Source organism: Mycteria americana, chromosome 15, assembly GCF_035582795.1.
Source record: "Mycteria americana isolate JAX WOST 10 ecotype Jacksonville Zoo and Gardens chromosome 15, USCA_MyAme_1.0, whole genome shotgun sequence".
Taxonomy (NCBI): domain Eukaryota; kingdom Metazoa; phylum Chordata; class Aves; order Ciconiiformes; family Ciconiidae; genus Mycteria; species Mycteria americana.
The window spans coordinates 4577647-4603996 of record NC_134379.1 but is presented as its reverse complement, the minus strand read 5'-3'; the positions used below and the strand labels follow the sequence as shown (position 1 = coordinate 4603996).

The window sequence follows — 26350 nt, the reverse complement described above, 5'->3', positions numbered from 1 at the left end:
TCCTGTCATTCCCTGCACTACTTTCTCCAAGTAGTTTATCGTGTGTGCTAGCTGGGGGAGCGAGGCAGTCTTTTTCACATGACCACCCTGTTGATACCCGACTGCGGGGGCGAAAACCTTTCTTTTTGGCTTCAGCTGCTTGTTCTGTGCTGAAGAGTGCCTTTGTTTTACCAGCATGTTCTCAGTGGGATCAAGGACACTTAGAAATGTTAAGTTTTTATAGAGCAAGAGGCCTGGCTTCTCGCACTTGGAGAGGAAGGGTTTCGTTTTCCGATGTACGGTAAGAAATTGTTTTGAAACAACTGAAAGCAAAGTGCCTTTAAGACAAGTCAGTGCTCTGCTACAAAGAGAGTCAGGGCTACTGAAAGGGTTTTTTTTCCTTATTTACCTATTCTAGTGGTAGTTTGTAGTTTGGTCCCACAATGAAATTAGTTTCTTTCTTCTACTGACCTTCTATTCTTATTAAATTTGTAGGAAATTTGTATCCTCAAGACCAATATTTCCCTGCAAAATCTGATTGAAGCATACACATGGATGCACAGTATCATCCTGTGAAGCCCAGGCTGAAGATCGTTATTGCATTTTATCATATTAACCACAACTGCATACCACCTTTGATTAATAAAGAAACAGTTGGCAACCAGCTTTTGCAAAAGCCTAAAACCAGCCACAGCAAAAAGTTTAATCTTCAGATACCTTTTCCCATTTATAACTCTTTCTTACCATATGAGATGCCTATAGCCTGTAGTATGCAGTACTTGCAGCAGACTAGCTTTTGAAAAAGCCATTCCTGTCTTTTGATGTATTTCCATCCCTTGACACGCTGAGAAGAACGATGCAATCCATCGTGTCCTTGAAAGCGCATGCTGTAAATAAAAATGCATATGAACTCTGATGTTGCAGCTGCTTGGATTTCAGTGGGAGCTCAGGATCTTGTGTATTTATTGCAACATTGGACCTGGAAGGTGTTTTGCAAAAGCCTCTTTTCTTCAGTCGCATTCTCTCCGAACAATTCACGATCCAAACTCTAATCAGCATTTGCCAGAATCGCCTGACTGCATGGTATCGGAGCTAGAGGAGCCATTCTTGTCTGGAGAGTAAATAATAGTTTTCATAAACATCCTTTCAATCTCTGACTTCCTTCCAAAGGAAACATAAACTTCAGATGCAGTGGTAGAAGAAAAAAAAAGTTCTTGTTTAAGTCAAAGCAAGCCGGGAGGGGTTTCCCTGCTGAGCTCCTGCTCTCAGTCGTCCGTGTTAACTGTGCCCTGCCTGCCTCGGGTTTGCGTGGGGAGGCAGAGCCACGCACACGAGTGGTTGCCATCCCTGCTGTCCTTGCAGGTGAGGGAGCACCGTGTGCCGTGGGTGCAGAAGCTGATTCAGGAAGCTTGTCTTTGGCTTTTCCATCTCCTGTCATCCTTAACTGCCAAACATGGGGTTTGGAATCTTGTGTAGGCCATGGGTTCAAGTGCTGCCCAAATCACTGCGGCCTGGGACCTGCCATCAGCTTATCTAATCTCTGTTTTTGGTAGCGTGTTTGGAGACCAGTGATAGCAGGCAGGTTCCTAGAAGACAAACCAAGGGTGTTTAGCCTTTAACAGCTTGCTTTCTCTTTGGGGAGGGGGTAATTTACCAGCTTTGCCTCTCGTGTGGAGGAGCAGTGTTTTACTGAGCCTTGTTGAGAGCTGCACCTTTGCAGCTGTCCAGGAGAGGGGAGCCCAGCCTTGGTTTTGAGACCAGGGTAAGGCTTTACTGATCATTGATGATGAGGGAGTGCTGCCAGCGGAGACATGTCTGAATAGTGCTCCATGTTATTCTCCCAGTTAGAGCAATCTAAATCCCAGTCAGGCCCAGTGGGGAGTATGCAGCTATGGGAATGTGCTCTCCATGCTCCTTAAGGAAAAGGAGACCTTAGGGATATCAAGTTCAAAATCCTAATTGCAGATCCAGCAATTAGGACTCCCCATGATTGAGTCTCCTGTCCCATCTGGCTAGTAATGTGGCAGTGGTAATGATGGGGATAACACTTCTGTGTGCCACCTGGGTGCTGAGATGATTGAGCAGGTCTTCGAGGTGAATTGTAGGTATGAGAAGGATGTAAGAGTAGCTTTTTATAGTCAGCCTTTAACTTTTAAACTGTTTCCCAAATAGTCTTGATCACATGCACATGTTCATATAAAATAGTATTTAGGTGTCTGAAAAAGCAGATTCTAAATCTAAAAATAAAGTCGATCAAATAGATGTGGCCCCAAAAGAGTTATTTAAGCAGCTCTAAAGACAGGAATGCTGCCTTCTCCACAAAGTGTAACGTTTCCCAGTTCAAAGCATCTGCCTTTTTGAAATTTTGCCCTAGAATTTCCTCCAAATGCAAAAGCCTTAAAATAGTCTGGCTCATTTGGCTTCCCCTTCCTGGTGCAATATTTCAGTAAAATCTGTAGACAATACCATGAACTTCAGAAATTATCTCACTAATGATCCTTTTATGGGAGGAAACAACAGTCGTGGGTGGAACATTCCTCTGCAGGGCGTAACAAAATTTTCCTTGGGAGTCCCAGACTTGGGCTATTTTGGATGCTTTGGGAGAGGCTGGGAATGCAGGAGCTGCTGCGGTTCAGTTGTAACAATACGCAGTTCAAGCTGTGCCTGCAGTTTCTGGGGAGCCAGTGCTATCTGATTTTTCCTCTGTAAGGTTTTTCTCAGAGCTGCTGCTGAACTGGAGTCTGGGCTGACCTTGCTAAGAGCTGCCGTCCAGTTGTGGCATAATTTCCTCTCTGCCCTAGGGTGTAGTATAAAAAGTTCCCATAGATTTTTCCACTGAGCGTTTAACGCACTCCGTACGTTTTTATTTGTCACTCTTTAGTTGTGTTTATTGCTAAACCTTCTGCATGGACTGGCTGTAATTTTTTTGACAGTTGCTGACATGCCTTTACTGGTTGTTTGGCTGAAGCTGCTTCACCTATCAGGCTTTTGTCCTTGTAATAAAGTAGCCTCTGTGTTTGCAGTCTAGTTTAACCCTTGACAGTATCTGTGCAACCAGGATGTGGGTGCTCAGATCAGTAAAAGTGAGGCAGCTTCATACAAAATCTATTTCCAAAGGAATCAAGAATTCAAGAGGAATCCCAAGATTTGTGGCTTTATAGTTTGAATCTAAAAAAAAAAAAAAAAATTTTTCTGTTATCTCTGGTCCATCTTTCCCTTCCTGCCTTGTGCGCACACATGCATAAAGTAAATGAAATTGAATGAGTAAAGACTGTGTTTTAAAGAAAAGATTGGTTTATTGCTTAGTATCTCCTACTATATTAGAGTCTGGCTCAATTAGTGCTAGAACAAAGTTAAGTGGTAACAAGAAGAGAAAAGGGATGTTTTCTGGGCTGGGAAAAGCCTTGCATGTTTCTCATGGCTGAAGATACTGGTTGATAACTTGGATTGCTTTGGTTGGCTCTTGCTTCTTTGCTCCGTGAGAACAGCATATATATTTTTTTCATAACTACAGCAGTGCAAGAAAAGAGATGGCAGCTTCTGTGGTTAAAGAATACAAATGTATTCTTGCTGCCCAGCCTGAACCCAGCACAGCAGTCGGCAGTTCACTTAGCCATCCCATCCTTTGGTAACCAGTGCTGTCCTTTCTCGTTGCATGTAAAAATAAACATCTCTGCTCTGCAGCTGTGGGGAGGCTCCGGCCGCGGGCCCTGCCCTGTGTGTGTGCTGCAGTGTCTGGCAGTGTTTAGGCCTGTGGAAGGAGGAGGATACGTCTGGCATAGAAAAATAAATGCCCACAGGTTATTGGGTTTGACAAGGTCATAGATGGAAGTATGTGAAATACTTCCCCCCCCCCCCTTAAATAGAGATCAGGAAACACTTCACAGAATCAATATAGAGAGGAAGAAAAAGATGAAGATGGACAGTGAGCAGAAGAAGAGAGTGATGCAGGTGCTGCATGTGGCAGAGAGCAGCGGGGAGTATGGTACTCCCCTGCTGATGGGTCACCCCGGCTACCCGAGTGCCCGTTTAGCTAGCGGTGTCCTGAGCTACAGGGCAGCTGGTGGACGGTGTCACTGGAGTCAGCGGCTTGTCCTCTCCTCAGCTTTGTGAGTGCTGGGTTACAGGCAGCGTCAGCCTGGCAGGCAGGGAGGTGATTTTGTGCACTGTTTGCATAAACATGCTTCATAAGCAGCATTGTGGCTTCAGCCTCTCTTCTTACCTGTTTGCGTGGAGGTGGCTTTTTTGACTGCAGGTTGTGTTTCACGCTAAACTAAGGTAGTCGGTGCTTTCAGATCTCTTACTGTAGGCACTTTCATTTCATTTTGTTATTTATGTGAATATATGCTCACTTCCAGACATAGAATTGTGTGCTTCTTCCTTGGCTGCAGTGTCCAGGTTCGGCTCACGTGGTTGGTGTTGTGTGCCTCTGCTGCTGGGACAGCATTGACTGCCTTTGCCTGAGCCTTAAGAGCAGACGAGGAAAATCACCCTAAGCTCTTAGTAACTAATTAAGCCTAAGTCTATTAAATATTTGGGGGCTTTTTTGTGTCACAGTCCCTGATGTTGTAGGCACCATCTTTCAATTATATTCATTCTCTACTGCATGGCTAAGCTTTATCTCCTGTTTTTTTGATGAAGGGGTCATTATTCTGAAATATGAACAGACTGGTGTTAGATTTCAATACATTTTAAGATGGCGAATGGATGAGGGTTAAATATTGTGTCTTGAGTTGTGTAATTTTATATATGTAAAAAAAAAAAGGTCATGCCACAGATTCTGTAAGACTCCAGTCAAGTGATTAAAGTCCCATAATATTCTTTTGTAACCAATGAATAATAAACAGAAGTTGAGCTGCCAAAATAAATCAAAAGTGAGTTTCATTTAGAGTCATTTCCCTAGTGAATTATGACAGTTGGACAACGTCCTTCCCATCCAAGAGACACAGTGAGCTTTTTCTAGCCTAGAACATGTTTATTGAAAAGGGTTTCAGGTGAATGGCATGCCAAGAAGAAATAGTGCTGTTTCTTATCCTTCTGGCTACTGGCCATGAAAACTGGCATCTGCAACTGTATGAAGAGGTCAGGCATAACTTTGGCCATCTGCTGCAAAGTCTGGCTCAAAGCAGAAGCAAGTCCGAGCTCGACCTTGCCTTGTGTTTCTCTATAGAAGGACGGTGGATGCACCCTGTCGCTGTCCTGCAGCCCGAGGCTGGAAACCAGGTCACATTTTGTGCTGGCAAAAGGCACGCTTTCTTGCTGGTGGCATCGAAGGCAGTGCAAGTTGCAAAATAAGACCGGGCTGTTCCACAGCCAGTGTTGTTTGGTTTTTGTGCCAGCAAAGCGAGAAGCCCAGCTTGAAAATAGAAATCCTGACAACAGGCAGGAGATTTTGTCTTGCTGTGGATCTCATTTTTTTCCTTCCTTCTTTTTTCTGTTGTGTCACATTTTTGGTGTGTAGTAATGTTTATTCCAGCTGTGTTGCTTCCGTGCTTATGGCAGGTGAACTGTCAGCATTTCCACTTACCATGAACCCTACAGGTAGGGATTTCTATGATTGTCCATTCCTCCCACCTATATTTTGCCTCTAAGGTCTCAACCTGAACATGAATTCATCTTGCAAAACCTGATGCAACTCGAGTGGTTGCTAAACTTGCCCCCACGTAAATCAAGCGTGGCTCTGATACTGCAAATATGACCGAAACGCCGCCTGCAGTATGCAAACTTGTCAGCAGACAAATCGACTGGAATCCCTCGGTCATTTACAGACTTCCTAGGCAAATTTAGTGTGCAGCACTCCCGGTCAACAGAAACGGGTGGCTTGGTGCTGGAGCGGAGGGTGAGCGAAGGAGCGGGTGTGCGTCACTGCGTCCAGCAGGCAAGGGCAGTCGGTTATTCGGTGCTGGAGGAGAGGCCCTGCAAGAGGAGTTGTGTCATGGGCACAGGGGGGTGCAGTAAACAGCTGCAATCAGGGTGTAAACAGAAATGACCCACAGCTTTGCTATTCTGAAATAAAGAAGAGTGATAAGGGAAATCGTAAGTGTCTGCACAGGAGAATTTTTCCTGCGTGATAATAGTGTTTGACGTGTCGAGCAGGGCTGGGCATGGGGGAAGGCTGTGGCCATTCACCTGCCAACGTAGAGCCGCGTGATTGAAGCTGTACTAACCCACGGTGAGCTCTGAGCATGATGAAGCTAAAGGCTTTGCTAGAGGGTTGTGCAGCTCACACAGTTAACGTTTAAATGGCCACGCCACTCTGGTGCAAATTAGTTGCATGACTGTAAAACTTCTGTAAAATTACTCATTGGAGCAAAACCACTAAAACCACTGTCACTTACAGCACATCGCCACGGTGATTTCTTCATGGTGCAGGCACCGGTGTGGAGGGCTGGGCCACGCAATAAAAAATGACAGCTCAGAAGGGTGTTGGACTAGCACAGGAGTGCAGTTTGGGAGTTAAGCTGCAAGGTTACAACCAGCAAACCTGGAAGTTGCCTCTCGCTTCACCCTCTGTGTCTGTCAGTGTTTGTGCAGCTATTCAGAATGTGGGGTTTGATTTCTGAGCGTGATTTGGGGGGTTAAGTGAAGGGGCAATAGTAGCAATTTTAAGCTTGGGGCAGTGTTGGATATAATCTGCTTTGTTGATTTCAAGTGTCCTGTGCAGCCTTAGTGGTTAGGACTGAAGCTGATGACAGAAAACTCTATTCTTTAGTGACAATTGTAGTAGTTATGTAGTATTTGATGAACTCCTAGGGTAGAAATCTGCTGAAATCAAAACCAAGTGTGATGAGCCCTTCAGGTTTGTCTGCTCGGGGAAATTAGCTGGCACAGCTGCGGTGCAATGTCGCCCTGCTCTGACAGACAAGCCCTCAGCTTCAGCTGCAGTGGTTTATCCCTGGCTATAAAACTTAAAGGGTTTTCTCTAAAATGAAATCAGACTGAGAATCAAAGTATGTTTCCACCCTTTCTCGATCTGGAGGGACTCATTTATATGAGGTTTTAGCGGCAGAAATTGTTAGGCTGGTCACAGTGTGCAAGGGTTTCTTTGAAGTCTCTGCAGCTAAGACTCCTTGGAGAATTGGGGATGGGAACTTATTTTTAGTCATGGTCTAGATTTTCATTGATCTGGGCTGTAAGTGTGGCAGCAAATGAAAGAAGCATTAATGCTCTGTATTCAAGAGTGGGGACCGATCCAGGAGCATTAAATTCTCAGCATCCTGACCACAGCCCAATTTGTAACATTAAAAACACATTTGGATGCTGTGAATTTGGCAGATGTGTCAAGTGTCTATAAAATACTTAGTAGAGGGCAGCTTTCTGATGTCAGTATTAATGTCCAATTGAATACATATTGGCTAGAATCAAATAAAACTAGCACGTTTCTAGCACAACACCAGTGACCATATGGAAACTATCGAGGTATTTTAACCATTCCTGGGGACAGAAGAGTGTTAATTCAGTTAGTCCCCAAGCTCAGGGTTTCCCAAGCAAGTAAACTTCCTCTGAAAATTTGTTTTTTCCCCAGTTAAGCATCATTTTATAGTAACACACGGACCTCTCAATTCCTGTTTGCATATTTCCTAGTACTTCAGTATTTGCTAGCACAAGATTCCTGATAGGATGAATAAAGAGGTATTTAGAAATCAACACACCTGCTAATGAGACACCGCTGCCTGATGGGAGCAATGTGACAGGTCCGTACCTAGGCTGGGAGGAGAAGGAGGAGGCTCTGTCCATCTGCAGCAGCTGTGGGGATTTGGAGAGACTGCCTGTAATTCACTGAATTGGTTTTTTGGCGTGAGTATTGTTGCTAGTGGTGTTTTTGTGTGTGTTAATGTCAGTCTGGTACTGTAAGTCGCTGGTACGTAACCTTTTAAAGGATGCATCACTTCAAAATCTAATGAATTAGATGTGGTCTTGTCCCACCTCTCACTTGGTTTATTTTCTTTCCTCCTTTTGCTGCTTGGAAGATCTCGTGTAAAAAGGTGACACAAGTGATGTTGTGCAGGCTGACCTTAGAAGTGGCTTGGGATAATGCCAAGTAAAGCTATTTTTTAGGCAGTCTTTTTCTTAGTGATTCATGGTTTAACTCTGCTCCCCTTTGTTTTATACTGGTGTGTTTGGACTCTTTTCCTGTTGCATCTCAAGGTGAAGAAGGTTGAAGAGCTGTAGCTGATTCATGTAAACCAGTTACGCTGCAGTAAGAGTGATTCCTATTCTCTTGATAGTGTTTTGGATTTAGAATTTCTGTCCAAAATAAACCCGCTATTAATAAAACAACAAAAGCAGTAAGAAAATGCTTTTAAAATTCATGATTCGCTGTCTTAACGGGAGCAGGGTGTGAAGGGAAATGCATTCTCTCCAATATACAGTGTAGCCTTTAACATGGCTGCAGTTTCCTCTCCCCTCTTTTACAGGTGAAAGAATAATCATTACATACATTAATAAACTTCTATATTACAGCTTGAACAATTAGACCGACTTTTATGCCCTAGATGGCAGTTTCTTATCCCTTAATAATGAACACCAGTTATCAAATATGAGGTGTTTTCTTAAAATTGATGTTTGTATTTCATTGGTTTTGCTCTTTGCTTTACTCTGTCTTTAGAGTGACCAGGAAGGTGGTGTTTTTCCATTATTAGTTTTATTTATTTCCTTCCTCTACCTGTGATATTTTACTTTCAGATGCTGCAGCTGGAATGTTACAGCCAAAAAGGTTTCATGGGTTTCTTTAAGAACCATAAGAAAGTTTAACTGTAGGCTTTGTGCAAGAAGTAACACCTTTAATTGGGTTCTGAACTTCCATCAGATCTACCCGACTGTGCCCTCCTGACTTAAAAATACAGATTTTCACACAGTGTTACTTTCAGCAAATCTTACAAATGTTTGAAGAAATGTTTTAATCTCTAAATGTAAATTATATAAAAACCAAGCACGTTGACGAATTAGTGTGTTCTGGCTCAAATAAGGAATATGCAGCTCTTTTTTAGGAGAGTAGCAGAAGATTTATGTCTTAATGGCTAAGAAATATTTGGAAGCAAGTTTTAAGAAATGAAATGAGTGTTTACGAGCAATTCTGGTTTACTCAGGTCTGTTAAGTTTGTTGTTGAGATCTCTGTGTGTGTTTTCTTTATTTTTAACAGTTATGGAAACATAGCCCCTTCTCTAAGAGATGCGATACAGGACTTGAACAGAATGGCAGCTGCTGTTCGGTCTCTGCCCCGCATCCCAGCCATGTTATTTTTCACAGCAGCAGGAGACCACAGTTCTTTAATTCATCAGACGGGGGTAGAGCACACGTTGTCTCATTTGTGTTTTTCCAGAGTCTGTACAGAGGTAAAAGCTACAAGTGTCAGGACCAGGTGATGACACGAGTTCACCTTATTTTTGGCAGTTTTAAGTGTATGGGAACAAAATGCCATTGTACTTTGGTTGGTGTTCCAGGGGCAGTTTTTAGGTGGGGAGTTTGCCCGCTGCTGCCTCTGCTGGTTTCCACCGAGCGCAGAGCAGTGAGCAGCAGGAACATGTTCTTCAGGTGTAAACCAGTTTCCTGTAAATAGTCTCTGCGGTTTTTGTCACAATATTATTAAATAGCACCATGACCTGTTAGAGAAATAGATTAAGTGTGGTTTCTTAACAGTGAGCAATGAGCAAAAGAGAAACTGCTGTTACATGGGCAGCTAGAAATCCTCTTTGGGGCCTGGTTTGGGCCATTATCTGAGGATAAATTATGGGCAGTAACTTTGGAAAAGGTCCCTATATTCAAGTAGAAGATATTCTGTCTCATGAGGCAAACGGTTAAGATGGTTTTCCCTTTGTGGATAGGGATTTTAATGTAAAACCTGTAAGACCTGAGATGGAAATCCTCACTCACGGTATTGTTTACTCTGAACTTGGTTGCTGAAGGCTGTCAAGAACAAATGGCTTTGAGCTGCATATTGGTGCTTAAAATAGCAGCTCAGATTCTCTCTTCCTTGGAGAGCAGGTTAGAGATGCCACCCCGAGTGAAAGGATTGTGGTGGATGGCTGCAAGTCTTTGAGTTCACCTTGGCAGTCATGCGAAGGAGAGCTGCTGTGGCTATTGTCTGAGCCTGCATCTGAAAAACTAGCCCTAGGAGAGGGGAATGGGATCAGAGATGTGTCTAAGAAGCATACGGCTAGCTGGGAATTTGGGATGGTCCTGCTGCGTATCTGCATTGCTCTGTTGTGCTGCATGATGCATGCACCTCCCCAGCCTCCTTACAGCTGATCATAGAATCATAGAAGGGTTTGGGTTGGAAGAGACCTCAAAGACCATCTAGTTCCAACCCCCCTGCCGTGGGCAGGGACGCCTTCCACCAGACCAGGTTGCTCAAAGCCCCATCCAGCCTGGCCTTGAACACTTCCAGGGATGGGGCATCCACAGCTTCTCTGGGCAACCTGTTCCACCCTCAGAGTGAAGAATTTCTTCCTTTATCTAATCTAAATCTACCCTCTTTCAGTTTAAAGCCATTACCCCTTGTCCTATCACTACATGCCCTTGTAAAAAGGCTCTCTCCAGCTTTCCTGTAGGCCCCTTCAGGTACTGGCAGGCTGCTATAAGGTCTCCCTGGAGCTTTCTCTTCCCCAGGCTGAACAACCCCAACTCTTTCAGCCTGCCTTCGTAGGAGAGGTGCTCCAGCCCCCTGATCATCTTTGTGGCACCTCCTCTGGACCCGCTCCAACAGGTCCATGTCCTTCTTATGTTGGGGGCCCCACAGCTGAATGCAGTGCTCCAGGGGGGGTCTCACAAGAGCAGAGTAGAGGGGGAGAATCACCTCCCTTGACCTGCTGGTCACGCTTCTTTTGATGCAGCCCAGGATACGGTTGGCCTTCTGGGCTGCGACCGCACCTTGCCAGTTCATGTTGCGCTTCTCATCAACCAACACCCCCAAGTCCTTCTCCTCAGGGCTGCTCTCAATCCATTCTCTGCCCAGACTGTATTTGTGCTTGGGATTGCCCTGACCCCTGTGCAGGACCTTGCACTTGGCCTTGTTGAACTTCATGAGGTTCACATGGGCCCACCTCTCAAGCCTGTCACGGTCCCTCTGGATGGCATCTCTTCCCTCCAGCGTGTCAACCGCATCACACAGCGTGGTGTCGTCGGCAGACTTGCTGAGGGTGCACTCGATCCCACTGTCCACGTTGCTGACAAAGATGTTAAACAGTGCTGGTCCCAATACCGACCCCTGAGGAACACCACTCGTCACTGAGCTCCACTTGGACATGGAGCCGTTGACCACAACTCTTTGAGTGGGACCATCCAGCCAATTCCTTATCCACTGAGCAGTCCATCCGTCAAATCCACGTGTCTCCAATTTAGAGACAAGGATGGCCTGTGGGACAGTGTCAAATGCTTTGCATGAGTCCAGGTAGATGACGTCAGTTGCTCTTCCCTTATCCACCAACACCGTAACCCCATCATAGAAGGCCACCAAATTTGTCAGGCATGATTTGCCCTTAGTGAAGCCACGTTGGCTGTCACCAATCACCTCCTTATTTTCCATGTGCCTTAGCCTAGTTTCCAGGAGGATCTGCTCCGTGATCTTGCCAGGCACAGAGGTGAGACTGACTGGCCTGTAGTTCTCCGGGTCTTTCTTTTTTCCGTTTTTAAAGGGATCCTTCACACTTTGCCTCCCAGTGGTTCTGCATGCATGAGATCCTAAGTTGGTTTGAGATGATCCAAAGATTGAGTAAGTTTTGTGAGATTGCCTCTTGGCTTTGGATATGAAGGAGGATAATATCTCTTTTCGGAGAATCTTTTTGTTGGCTGGCTAAATCCTCATCCCTTCTTCTGGAGAATTCAGCAGCTCTGACTTCCCTAGGCTCATGCAGAGAAATTAGCATTTAACATTAGTGCTGAAGCAAAGGGAAACATAGCAGTTGGCATCTGTGAAGAATTTCAGGTTGACCTTTTTTTTTTTTTTACAGACCTATCCAAATCTCAGAATATGCAGGACACTTGCTGCTTGCTTAATAGCCCACTTGAGTAATGTGCTGCAGCCGTGGTCTGGGACTGAGTACAGACGCTATAGTTAAATATGTTGAAGGGAGCATTCTTTAGTTCTTTGGTTTGCATTTAATCCACACGCCTTCAAATGGAAGAGAAGAGAAAACTTTATTCTAAAAGGTGGCTAGGCTGAAGCCAAATGAGAAGGTAGGAGGTGGTGTTCACTTCTGATATAGTTGTCCCTGCAGCACATTTGTGTGTTCATTTCCCTTAGTGAACATGCTATATGATAGCTGTGTGACACTAATAGATAAAGTGTTAACTTTCACATGATTCACAAGATATTTCAGAGGAGACTTTTTTTCCCCCCTCTGGAAAATGAATTATAAAACGTTTCCAACTTTTATACTTTTATTATAATGCAGTTACGTTCCAGCAAAAGCTCCTGGCAGATAGTTTGCTCATACATTCCCAAATGAAGATGTGTTAAATTTATTTGCTGAAGGAGCTTGTAGCTTGCGCTGTAACCTTGGTCATGGGACTGGATATAAAAACAGAGGGATAGAAGCCCACTTAACAGCGGGAAACAAAGTGGAGCTGGAGCTGGAAATGTTATCAGACTGGGAAGGCAAAACGTGTTGAATTACTTCAGAAGTCAGATTTTGGAATGTGATTTTGGACATGTGGCTTCACTCATTGAATCCACGTGTAGTTCACACTGGTTGTGTGAGGTCAGGATGCACCATGGTTGTATAAAGGGGACCAGGTGCCCCAAGAAGCGTGCAGTAAAATAGCACAAAAATCCAGGCGAGGTCCGTTTCCCGTGCTCGACCCTCTTTACCTGCTGAACCTGTGCCCTCTCTTCTGTGCCTAGAAAGAGCCATTCCCCCTGCAGGTGGGTGGGAGGCTGAGCTGCCCACCCCAAAGGAATCAGCAAAATATGCATCGTGTTTTCCAACAGGGAAATATTCTGCTAATTCAGTGGCGGGTTTAGGCAAGCACTCAGTGTTCTTTATGTAATGTTGCGTATTTTTTATTTAGAATTAATGAGCATAGAGGTTTTGTGGAGGTTTCATTTTCCTGCTCTAAATACGTATTGATCAGGACTAAGTTCTACATATTTTTCCAGGCTTAGTGCGTCGAAATTTATTGCAGTAACCTTAAACCTATTCATAGTTCTTATTACAGCGGTGCTTTCATAGAATATCTCAATCAGATTTTGCCAGAGCATTATTGTAAAATGGATACTGAAACCCTGGTCCACTCAGGTTAAATATCCCAACACGGTACATTGACTTTTGATGTGCTGACAATATTTTCTTTGTAAGAAAACAGCTCCCCTCCACTGCCCCACAGGCGCTGTAGGGAGCAACTGTGTATTTCTTAGAAGGTGAAAACTGAATGCAGGTTTTCTTTCCACTCTGACCGTGTTTCTTTTCCAGGCCCTGGAAGAAGCCCAGAAAGCCATTCAACAGCTCTTTGGTAAAATTAAGGATATTAAAGACAAGGCTGAAAAATCGGAACAAATGGTGAGCAGCAGTTTCTTTCTAGCCTTTGGAAGGGAGGGGGACGCTGACTTGTGCTTCCAGTTCTCGTTAAGAAGGGAACATTTTTGTCTTTGGTCCTGCGGACTGGTTGGTAATTTGCTGTCAAGCATATGTTGAACCTGTACCCTTGTCCTTCTGTTAACGTGGCCGTAGAGCCAATGTGCTTGCAGTCCCCGAGGGAGGAGAGAGCCCTTCTTATCTCCTTAAAATTTTGTTGCTGTGGCTTGATACTTAACCAGACTCTTGTTTTGTCATTCACTAGGTTAAAGAAATCACACGGGATATCAAGCAGCTAGATCACGCCAAGCGTCATCTGACCACCTCCATCACCACCCTCAATCACCTGCACATGCTGGCGGGGGGTGTGGATTCACTGGAGTAAGTATGTGAATTTTTAGTGGTACTTTGACGCCATGGCTGAGTTCTTAAGTTTGGTGCAGTGCTCTGAATAGATGTGTGACAGCTGCTTGTTTTTCTGGAGGGAAGTTTGCTTAATAGGTTGCAGTCTTGATTTTTGCTGGCAGATCCTTTCTGTGCAGCTCTGAGTGACCTGCAACCTATGTTGCTGTATTTAAGGGTTTGCAGCATCGATTGCTTGAATTGCTGTGTTGATCCTTGGTGATAAGGAATGAGTCTGGCTTCATTAAAGAGTAAGACAGTCTGTGCAGTTAGGTATCCTCATTAGGCATGTGCTCTTCAGGGATTTGGGGGGATTTTTATCAGTTTCATGTCTTGAACTGGAATGAGATCGCTTTTTCGGAAAGGTCTACTCTAGTTCTGAGAACGAGTTCAAATAAGCCTTACAGCTTGTACTGTGTATGAAGTGGGGTTAGATGTTTCTAATAATCCTTTGTGGGTTTTTTAATGTGCTTGAGGAACACACAGGCTAGGGAAATCCAGTTTTTTACATATCGCATCTGTGAAGTTGCGAGAGCCAGGCACAGCCTGTTCTTGGGTTGTAGCAAGTTCTGCACAAACACTGGGTTGTTAAGTCTTCAGAATTAAATTTTACTTAGGCTGCTGTCTCCATTGAGTGATCCTAAAGGATGAAATAAAAATAAACAAACTTGATTTTTTTCTGTCAGTTCCCTGTGAAAGTTATTAACAGAAAAGTCAAGGCTAATAGCTTTTCAGCATAATGATTCTCCTCCCTGTGAAGCTTTAACTCACACTTTGTGTGTGATGACGAATGGCTTAACTCAGGTCATTATAGTGAAATAACATTTACTGCCTCCGGACCCATACTGGGAAGCGGATGCATTCAGTAGTTTACGTGTTCTTTGCCAAGTGTTGCTTTTGACATTTACGTTTTTTGAAGCATTGTTAAATGTGTGCCAGATTGGTTTATTTTAGCATCAGTTAAGTGAAATTTTAATGGTGCATTGGAACGTTAATGAAGAGTTGTGTGTATTAGAAAAATAAATGCCAACAGGGACCGGCATGACCCAGTGGGGATGAGGTAACCTGTGGAATTACCACCCAGGATTTTCATCGAACCTACCTTTGTAAATCTTTAATTTCCTCTACAGGGCTATGACCAGGAGGAGACAATACGGGGAGGTTGCTAACCTCCTCCAAGGTGTCGTGAATGTGTTGGAGCACTTCAACAAATACATGGGGATTCCTCAGATTCGCCAGCTTTCTGAAAGGTAAAATGATCAAACCCTGAGCACTTGCATGCCTGCTGGGGAGGAAGGTTAGAAAATGCATTAGGCAGAATCAGTTTCTCAAGGATGTAAAGGCTGGACATGGTCCTTTGAGCTTCTTTCCAGCTAAAACAAACAGATTAAATTAGACATAGTTTGCTCAAATCTTGAGCAGCCTATTCTGTTAAATAGCAGTAATCACTATGGATGTAATTCATGAATGATCTGCGCTTCTCATTGACTGGCTTTTAATTTACCTTATCTGGAGTAATCTCTGGAAGTGCAAATTATTTTATGTGATCTTCATGTGCAGGTGTTTGTGGTGAACCCTGAGGTGATGCTTTCTCCTGCTTTCTTAACCTCAGTGATGCAGTTCAGCAGCCTGGCATGAAGCAGAAATACATGCATTTAACATAGTGATGCTTGTGGCCCCTTTCTGCCCAGACATGTGCCTTAACTGCTGTCGAATTGCTGTCAAACTGCATAGTTGCCCAAGGGTTTAGGCAGGCAGAATTTCTTCTTGTGCATTTGCCAAATTCTGAGCACCTTGAGTTTCTTCTGCCAAAGCCTGCTCCCATTGCCCAGTTCTGCTGATATTTGAGGCTATAGCAAAACTTCCCAAAACTGCATGCAGAACACCTGACTGCTCTAAACATTTACGCTGAGCTTGTATAGTCTTGATCTTCTAACGTGGAGTTACACATTTAAATTTGGTGCGTTCTAGTGCAGCTCCAATAGCAAGTGCCCAGCATTCTCAGCGGTAGCAGGTGAAGGCTCAGTGGTGACTAAGCCACCAGATCTCCTAGCGTCTTGGCTTCGTTTGGGATGTGATGGCTGGGTGTCGAGGGAACAAGGCCCTCCCTGTTCTAGGGGCCATTGCTGTTCCTGGCCAAAACCTACTCTTCCTGCTTTACAGCAGGCTTTTTTTCCTCTTACATCACACACATGATGTTTGCTTAACAGCCTGTAGTAGTGCTGAGCACAGTTCAGAGGTGAAAACAGCCTATTAATGTTAGGGATGAACCTTCTTAATGATACAACCATACCTGATAGCATTTCTTTTCCATGTGAAAATTGCAAATCCATCACCACCATCCTCTTGATGCCTGAGATGACTTTGCTCATTACAGAGGTACTTGAAGGAGCCTTCCAGGCACAGTAATTAATTTTTTGGTGACTCCCTTTGCTAAGACAGCAGCTGGCTGCCTGTGCTGTTTCGTGATGGAAACAGTGTTTGAATGATTTGTTTGTAATATTTTCATGTAAATCTGTTGGACTTTCTTTATGGTATAGATACCTCTTCCAGAAAACCCAGATGGAATCCATGAGACAGAGCAAAAGAAAAATCCACCCTAAATCCAGAGAGAGGGTTGGGGCCTTGTTTTAACAAAGCATTTGACCATAAGCGTTTGCTTAAATGAACATGAACATCAAGGAAATGTAAACATATGTCACTGCTTTTCTGAATTTAGGCTGTTGTCTATTCCAACCTCATGCTCAGAAAGATAGCTTGCTTCATTTTCTTCCAGAGTGGTAATGCCCTGGGGCAGAAGCCTGCTGTCATTGGCCATTTTAAGGCCAAATATAATTTAAGCCTTCGTCCAGAATTCTGGCTGGTTTTCCCTTTCTGATGGATGATTATTTAATACTTTTGTAGTTGCTGATAATTATAGAAAACAATTCATGCTGCTGCTAAAAGGCATAGTGGTTTCGAGTCACGCCAGAGAGACTGGCAAGGACATGGAGGAAAACTTACTTTGTTTTATTCTCCCTTCAAGATAAGGATCTGAAAAGCTCAAGAAAGTCTGTTCCTCCTATTTTTAGAATTGCCTCGGCAGGGTTTTCCTTCCAGTGTTTACACAGGGAGAGTTGCACCATCTGGTAGCGATAGAAGCGGCTGCTTGTGGGGCGAAAGGAGAGCTGCACCCAGGGTGTTGCTGGGATCTCTTTACTGCTTTGACATCCAGGCAGCAAATTACTGCAGGGAGGTCTACGGCACAGTAATATCTGCTCTGGAGTTTGACTACACGTGTACGTATTATGGCCCAATTTGAAGTTGACTTTTCTCTCTCTTTGCTTGGAAATACTTTCGTGATTCATGGAACATCAAAGGAAGTTTGCCTGGCTTCTCGCAGTGCTGTTTTTAGACTGTGAAATTGCTGGGGTTTGGTATCTCATGAATTTGGTTTAATGGTACAAGTCAAGCCTCTTGGATGTTTGTGAAGGCAAGAAATGCTTTAGTAAATGTTGGCACAGACCTGTGACAGTAACTGAAGTCTGTTGTATACAATAAGTCTGTTATATACACTGCTAAAGGAGCGGATTCTGTTGCTTGCTTTATTAAAGAGCCTCCCTCTCTTGGTGTGAATGGAGTGAAGCCAGCTATGAATGGGAAACCACGGGAAGGAAAAGTGCCTGCTCGGTGGTGTTGGATGTGCTCTTTGTCGTGGGGTGTTCGATTTAGGTTCCTGCTCCTAGATGCTGTGAAAACTAATAATGTGTTTGTAATGTTGCTTTCCACCTGTTCTGTCCCTTTGAAAATAACCAAAGAAAATCCCACTGTAAGTATTCATTGGAAACCTGGACTGAACTCTCAATTAGTTGGCTTCTTGTGCTGGTCCTGTTGAGTATTGATGTAAAAATGTCACAACTCACATCCAAACGTAAACAGTTTCCTAATCGTGTTCCTAAAACAACTTCTTATATGGTGCATTGGAAGTTGTTTGTTGTAGTAAATAGGAATATTTTGTTATCTCTCAATCCTCTTCTGTTTTCTCTCTGTGGAGGGAGCGTACAGTTAGTGGTCACAAACCCACCCATGAAAGTGGTCGAGAAAGCCTAGCAGATAGTGGAAAAAAGCCTGGAAAGTATTTAGGAGAAAGATGATTATAAGTTTGTCATAGAAAAACAGGCTAGCTCAGCCTCTTTTTATCTCAGCAAGCTGCCAGGCGTAGTTTAAGATTTCTGGTAGCTTTGGCTAAAGGAATTGCGGTTTCTAGTAATTTAATGTCATTTGAAACATAACAGTAGGTTTTCTTGTTTTTATTTTTTTAAGGGCGGGGGAAACAGAGAATAAAAGCCACTAATAATAAAACAAAAGTCAGAGAAACAAAGATCACTAATACTCGGGTAACCAAAGGTTTTGGCACATGTGAGCAACCCCAGGAAAAGGCGATTCCCTGCTGCGGCGTGCCAGGACGGCTGCTGTGATACACCCCAGCACGCTGCCGGGGGGACTCTAATCAGGGGAAGATATCCTTATCGAACCGACCCGAGAAGAGATCCTTTATCTGTTATCAGGGGTTGCAGAGCCTTAGTGGGTAGTTCTCTTTCTGCAAGTGGTTAAACACACACTCTTATACACGTGCAGAATCGGTCCTTCAGCGGTGAATGCGAGTGAAGCCAGCCATGGGGTCGAGGCTTTTACTGCTGCCGTTCCCATTGCATGAAGATTATTCTGAATTATTGAAAGGCTCACAGCTTTCCATGGGGAGCAATAATCTCTAGTGGCTAAAGCAAGGGCTTTCCTGTGTTCCCTGCCTGAAGCAATCGCTCTGTAAAGAGATGGCATAAAGGTTTTCATGTTTCCGGTTGCATGCTCGTGGAAGAAAATAATTGTGCGTGTCTGTGTGTGTGTGCGTACGTAAAGAGTGATAGTTACTGGGAGGGCAGCGAGGCTCCCTGTCGTTGCTCACACATACCTAAATCTTTGGCTACTTTGATGTCTCTACCCTATCCCTATCTTACAAAATATGAAGGAAAAAAAAGAAGGCTAAAACTCAATTTCTCTGCTTTTGAGAGATTTTTAAGCAGGACAGATTTTTTAAAAAAATATAATTTTAACATCCCAGTTCAGCAAGGCATTCCTGCAAGTTTCTTAATTTAAGGATATGAGAATCCCCGTTAAGACTATCCTTAAGTACTTTCCTGAATCGGAGCCTAGAACAACAAAGCCCGCGGACAAGGCTTTTAAGTGCTTGACAGTGCCTCTTTGAAATGTGTTGAGTCTTTAGGAACCTGGCTGCTGCTGCTTTCAGTGCCTCCACTGTGCTTGCACTGCAGCCGTTGTCAAACGGGAAGGTCCCTGTAGCCGGTCCTAAGGAACGAAGTGCCACCGCTAATGCTTCCAGTTGATACAAACTCATTCATTTCTGTGACTCCTAATACTCTAAAGACTTCTTGTTTCTTGATTACTTAAAAGATAAAATTTTTCAATCCATGTTTAGTGTCTTTTTTTCTCCCCCCCCCCCCTCCTTTTTCTTAAGGATTAAAGGGTTTGGTTCTGTGATGCTTTCTCACATGAATTACTCGTGCTTACTTGTGCAATTTAAGCAGGATTATTATACCTGTAGTTGTGGCTGCTGGGCTGGGTTCCTCCTTAATGCTACAATTTCTTGCTCCTTCTATTTCAACATATTAGTGAATCCCTTTTGTTTCACAGTTATGAAGGTGTTAACTAGGGAATCTATACCTGGAAGAGTAGAGGAGTTTCTAAACATTCCTGTGAAGCAGAGAGCTTAAGTGAGAATTATGTTTGACATTGCAGGCAGGAAGCTTTTCCAGCAAAATCCCCATAAATAGATCCTGGATAAGGCAGGTCATTCATACAGTTAAATCACAGATATAAAGTCAAATTTCAACTGTCACTTTTAAAGGACGAGAATTTTCTGCATTTGGCACCATTAAAGAATCCAGCCTGTTGTCCACCGTTGTCAGGTCATCTTGTAGTGTTTTGCTACTAATGGACCTCAAATGGGAAGATTAAAGCAGCAGATCATTCCGTGATAAGGTGGAGGAATCTTCAACAACAACAAAAAAAAATCCAAAGTCTTCTCCCTACAGTCTGAACAAACATTTTCACAAAAGTAAATGTAGCCACTCTTTCTAACATATCTCAGTGGAAAAATCCACTGCTTTGAATGATCAGTTTAGACCTTAAAGCGTTTCCAGTATAATAAAAAGTGATGGAAGAATTCAAGGGCTGCAGAGGGATATAAGTGCCTAACTGTTTGTTTTGGCTCTTTCTAGTGTGTGTAGGCATTTCCATTTCCCTAGAAGTATCAATTAAGCCGTATTGACTTTTATTTCTGGAAATTGGAAGCTTTATTCTCTCAGCTAAATAAAGAGCAAGATTGTGGTTTGTTCAAAACTTTTTCACTCATTTCATACCTTTGCTCTTAGCTTCTTAAGACATAGAGGATTTATAGCATAAAACCGCAGCCAAGAGTATTCACATGGATGCATTTAAAATAGGTCAGTGCACCTGGAACTGTGAAAGGTTCACGGTGAAGATTGAGACATTGTGAAGCTTTTTATGTGTTAGAAACATAATTGTGTTGAAATGTGATCAGCACACATGAATGTAAAGATAAATTGATCACATTGCCATTAAAGGAACCCTGCCAATTTCTCAGCTGATTAACTGGCCCTTATTAAAAATACTAAATTGCAGCAGGGCAAGAGCATCTAGGACATGTTCTGCTACAGCTCAGGGATCAATGCTGTAGAGCTGGAGTTGTCATCTCGGTGTCATTCAGGGAGCAAATGCTCTCCCAGTTTTGATATACAGGCCTTCTTCACGTGGATGTTTTCCTTTAGCCTGCTTTTTTGTACATTTGTGTAGCTGTTAGTGTTTCAGTCCGCTTTGTAGTAATGTTTGCAGACAACGAAACAAGTAAGTTGTTGTACCACCAACAAAGCCCTTGCTTCCTCTGTCCTCATCAGGGTGAAGGCAGCACAGAATGAGTTGGGACAGCAGATCCTGGCTGACTTTGAGGAAGCCTTTCCTTCTCAAGGTACAAAGGTAAAGTTCTCCCTTCCCCTCTATCTCCCATTGAAAAGTGTTGCTGAAAACTATGCAATGTAATTGTCACTGGTTTTAATCTTATTTTACATCTAGATTTGATCTCTCTCTGTTTCAGGAGTTATTTTAGAAAGCAAATGAGTCTCCCAAGCTGTAGGGTGCTAGGTATATTTCTCACTGTGTCTGTCGAGTGAATGTGGGAGAAGTGACACCCTTCCTCTGTCATGTTGCGCACATCTATTGCAGTGAGGTGGGCAACCCCGTCGAGGAATGCCCCCAGCAATTCACGTGTGGCCTGATAGACCAGAGTGGGGTTCCCTTGGCATCTGACCCGGCTTACTGGTTATTTGTTGGACATGAAAGGTTCATGTTTAGGGAAAGCCAAGCACAGGCTGTCTGTTGACATGCTGCCACCAAGTTTGTCTCAGGTTTACTCAGACAGCACAGATACAAATCTGGGCTAGGGTTAAGACATGTGCTGCTCCAAAATTATGCATCCAAATGTTTGCAAACAACATGGGGTGTAGGTGTGAATTTGAATTTACTTCAAAGAAAACACTAGTTCTGTCTTCCAAAGTACCAGCTCTGCTGGTTTCTTCATAAACCTAACAAGTACAGAAATGAAGAAACTGTTTGGAACAGATCCTTGATGAAGGGCAAATCTGTGTCCCTGTGAAGCAGCATCAAAAGAGCATTTTTTGTAAATGTTTCTAAATTTCTGTCTTCTCCACTGACATCATGGTATGCGCCAATACAGACCAGCAGATGCTACTTTGTGTTGCAAATTGATCATCTCTAGACTGCTTCTTTCCCCGTTAATTTGGCCTTCAGGTTTGCAGAAAAGGGGTTTGCTTGTCCCACTTGTCAGCCGTAAGGAACTTCTCTTAGCTGTTTCTCAGAATATCTAGGCTGATGAAAGGCTTTGCAGAAGTGATGGGACAAGGGTTCTTTCTGTAGGTGGAGCTGGCTGCTCTTCGGCGGTAGGGAGCTTCCTGGCTGTTGAGCTGTAGAACAACTTTATGGCCAGTGAAATGGAAGCAGCTCAGCTTTCATCCAACAGAAGAAAGATGCCTAAGTGATAATAAAGAGTAGCAGCAGAAGCATCAAAAAGAGAAGAATAATGGGAAAGGATAAAAATGAGATAACCTGGATGCAGTACAATTTACAATCACCCATTCAGCTATTTAACCTTAAATCGTTTGCTCCTGTTTATTTTGATAGAGGCCTGGTGGACCCAGCAATGTCCTACGTGATGCGTGTCTAGTCGCCAATGTCCTGGATCCCAGAATCAAACAGGAAATCATCAAGAAATTTATTAAACAACACCTCTCCGAGTATCTGGTCCTTTTCCAAGAAAACCAAGATGTAAGGGAAGCTTAGCAAGCTATCTTTGGATTTCACATTTTGCTCTGCTGGTGTTCACAAAGTTCACGTTTCCACAGGTTCCTGTGGTGAAAGGTTTCTAACCCGAGGGCTCGGAAGCAGTGACTTGCGGGTGTGATATGGACTGGCTGATGAGTTGGGAGTCAATGTTGTCTCTGCCAGGATGACTTCCTCCCACCTTAGACCTCAGTTTCATATATCAGCACTGGAAATGTTTTCCTCTTGTATAGTAAATAAATAAATTCAAGTTAGATATACTTTCCGCCCTGTAAAGGGTTGAAAATTTAAACTCCGAAAATTGCAAACCCAGAAACTTTGAAAAACAACAACACTTCCCCCCAAACAAACAAAAAAAACCCCAAAATGCCTAAAAAGGGGGGGAGGGATTTCCAGGAAGTGGATTAATCTTTGTAGCTAATTTTTAAGCTTCCTGTCCTGATGCTAACAGCTTTTTAAAAATTTACTGTAATAATCTTGGATTTGGGGGGGGGGGGGGGGAACCACACACACAAAAAACCCCAAAACCAACTTTGGATCAAAATGTATTTTAATAATTTTGAAATTTTGATGGTTTGTGACGAAGAGGAGAAAAATGCTAAAATGCTTCATTTTAAATAGCATTTTTCCATCAAAGTTTTTTGGATTAATCCTTCTACTTTTTGACCAGAAAGCACTAATACTGGGGGGAAAAAATCCCATCCTGCTCATGTGGTAAGAATTCTTGTAGAAGTTTGTGAGTCCACAGTCCCCAGAGTGTGAAAACCAGCTGAACGTGAGAATCCAGGAATTCCTGCATTCTCATCCCACTGTTGACTTTAACCTCTCTGTCTGCGAAACAAAGAGGGTGGGATCAAATGAATTATTATTGGATTGAGTTTTCAATGGTACCTACATGATTTAGGAGTACTGTTACCCTCATTTTCAACAGAACTTGCTCTCTTAATTCGCACAAGACAGGGTTTTCAGTCTGGCGTGTGTTTTAAACACTTTGAAGAATGACTGTTAGCATTCAGAGTATTATTAATAGTGGTCAAGTTAGCTTTGATCGATAGCCCAAGCTCCTCTGCGAAACTGCGGCAGCACAGTTAAGCAGTCAGGCTGAATATTAGCAGCTGCTGCTGGTAAAGATGATGTTCTCCATCTCGTTCAGGTGGCCTGGCTGGATAAGATTGACAGGCGCTATGCTTGGATAAAGCGTCAGCTGGTGGATTACGAGGAGAAGTATGGGCGCATGTTTCCCCAGGAGTGGTGCATGACGGAGCGCATCGCTGTGGAGTTCTGCCATGTCACAAGGTGAGCGTCTGGGGAGCTCACGATGCTTGCCGGCAGAGTCACCTTCCTTAAAACAAAAGGTTGGCTTGTCTTTTGCCAAACTGGTCGTATATCCATTGGACTTTATAGGCAGTCTTCAAATGTCTATGTAGAATTGTCTGTGATTAAAAGCAAGTGAAGAGTGAAAACCCTGAGAATTATCACTAGAACTGCATGTACTTCTGAAAGAGTGAGGTGATGTGGAAATCAATTTTCAGTGTAACAGAGGTAGGAGTCAGTAATATTAGAGGCCAAGTGAAAAAATGTGAGCTGACTATGGTGTGACTGCCCTGGACTATGCTCTTTGCCAGCCAGAGACGGGGAACCAGAGGAAGGTGCCAGCTTGAGCCCCAGTAGCACCATTGCCTTTGTTCTGGGAACCCAGGCAGAGACACTGTGCTTCCCAAGGTTTGATATTGCGGGCTTTCCTGGCTGCAGTGGTGCGCTGGGTGTTAGGAGATGGGGTCCTGTTACCCACAAAGCTTTAAACAACTGTGGTTATGTTTGAAATGCGATCGGTGAAGCGGTTTTATGTTAAGGAGCATCTTAGGAATTAGCTCACATTTTGTGATGAACGTGTCTCTAGGGAATAGACTGAATTACCATCTTAGGTTTCAGATCTTTCTCTTTATAGAAAACCACATTTGTTTTTTCTGTTTTCCCCCTCACTTTTTCAGGACAGAGCTTGCTAAGATAATGCGCACAAGAGCAAAGGAGATTGAGGTGAAATTGCTTTTGTTTGCAATTCAGAGGACAACCAACTTCGAAGGACTTCTGGCTAAACGCTTCTCGGGTTGCACTCTAGCTGACGGGACAGCGGTAAGGGAATTTCTAAAGAGCAACCCTTCACTCCACAGCTGCTTTGGGAGAAAAAAGCCCCCTCACACATAGCTATGGTAATGGGAGACTGCAAAAAGTGTCACCTGCAGCCCCCTCTTGCGCTGGCAGGTTAGAGCGTTTAGTGTGACTATGCTTAGTGGGTTGTAATCGGGAGGGTGATTCTTGATCTTGCAGAGTGGCACAGGGCTCACAAGAAGGAAAGTACACTGATCGTGTACTTTTTTGGTTCTCTTGGGCCCTGTGCTGTTTGCAACTGAAGCCACATTGCTGTGGAGAACCACAAAGTAATTATGGCATGGTGACTGCATGATAATGTTTGTTCTCTGCATGTTGATGACACATTATAACTAAAAGTCCCCTCTTCTCTTCATTTCTAGTTACCACATGTTCACCGCATGGTACCATCTTTCAATCCCACGTTGTCTGTTGGGTTAGTCTTACTTGCAGGGGCGTTGGTAGCTTCTACTTTTCAGTGTCTCATTTGGTAGATTGTAAAGGCAGAGCCAAGAGAAACAGCTCAGTGAGTATCTCTGGGGTCATCTCTGTGCTTTTGCTGCCTGAAATCTCAGCCAAGAGCTCTGCCAGCCAAGTGCCCTGGGAGCACAGAGTCCACGTGTGGCTCAGAAGCCACTGGTTTGAGGTTGGCTTCTCTGACCAGCTGGTGTCTTGAAGCCTACTTGGATGTGATAATTCAGCCTACGAGGCAAGCCTGCTGGACCTGTTTGTAATTTGCTGTAGATCAGTAGGTGCCGCTAATTAAAAAGGGAAGTCCTGTAAGGTTTTCCTCCTGACTGAATTTAGATCTCTCAAGAATATGGCTTTATTTTTGTGACAAATTTCATACGAAATTTGCAGCTTTAATTAAATTGGCTTCACTGGGTTGTTACTGCTTTTGAGAAGGTAGGCACAGAAGCTGTTATAACTGAGAAAAACAGAAGGGGAGGGTGTGGCTTGAAATGAAAGAAAATCCTCTCTGTCCCCCTTTCTGAGCTGCCTAGAAGCTGTGACACTCTGGATGTCATCATCTGACCTGTTTTATACACAAAATGAAGGCCATAATTATAAATGGCTATCTGGCGAGTGCACATTGGGGACAAAGCAGTCTGGTGGGAACAGTAATGCGAGGTTTACTGCGGCAGCGGAGTTTTGGGGCCTGCTGTCATGGGTCCTCCCGGTGAGGACCACGTGCTTTGGAATGTGTGGTTTGAGAGTGCGGAAATTTGGCGCTAGTCAAAATGCCCCTTCCGGGGACGATTCAGGCAGAGCGGGTGAGCATGGGTGCAAGAAGAGCAGGCTGTAAGAGGGAACTGAAGATGAAACGTGCCAGGGGAGCGATGGAGAGGGAACCAGACTCCAGCCCTGTAGTAGGAGGGAGTGTGCTCTAACCTTGATGGAGAGGCACTGCCAGGCACTCTGCAGTCACCTCTGTGCTTGGAGAAGACAAACTGCTGTACAGTGCTTTGAAGGGCTTAGTAAAGCAAAACATGGATGCACCTGTGTGGCAGAGGGGACAAAACAGACGTTCTCTAAGGAGCTTCCTCTTTTTTAACAGAAGCAGCCAGAAGTGCCACCTCCCTCCACCAACCCATTTCTGGAGGATGAAACTGGGACAGAGACAGATGAGATTGTGATCGAGAAAAGTGATACGGACAAAGTAAGTCTTTGAAGTTCTCCAGTTGTCAGTGAGGCAGTCTCTGTATCAAAATCTCTAGTGGTGCCTAAGCTTTTCCCATCACACTGACTTGAAGGGTTTGTTTTCACAGCAATTAATTTAGCACAGTTTTGATCCTCTGTGCAGCATACAGGCTCCCAGTACGACCACGGTTTGCTCTGGCTCACTTCGCTGAAACCAAAGCAATCTTTATTTCAGTTA

General features: G+C 43.8%; 1 protein-coding gene across 1 annotated transcript in view; it reads left to right on the top strand.

Annotated features, from left to right (window-relative positions):
• The window catches only part of VPS53 (VPS53 subunit of GARP complex), a 70071-nt gene that overhangs the window by 7265 nt on the left and 36456 nt on the right, over window positions 1–26350 (top strand). Inside the window, exons 5-12 of the mRNA XM_075517666.1 lie at window positions 13390–13476; window positions 13757–13872; window positions 15024–15143; window positions 20865–20943; window positions 22165–22308; window positions 23477–23619; window positions 24315–24456; window positions 26030–26131. Coding sequence (XP_075373781.1) covers window positions 13390–13476; window positions 13757–13872; window positions 15024–15143; window positions 20865–20943; window positions 22165–22308; window positions 23477–23619; window positions 24315–24456; window positions 26030–26131 — 933 coding nt within the window. The remainder of the gene's footprint in view (window positions 1–13389; window positions 13477–13756; window positions 13873–15023; window positions 15144–20864; window positions 20944–22164; window positions 22309–23476; window positions 23620–24314; window positions 24457–26029; window positions 26132–26350) is intronic.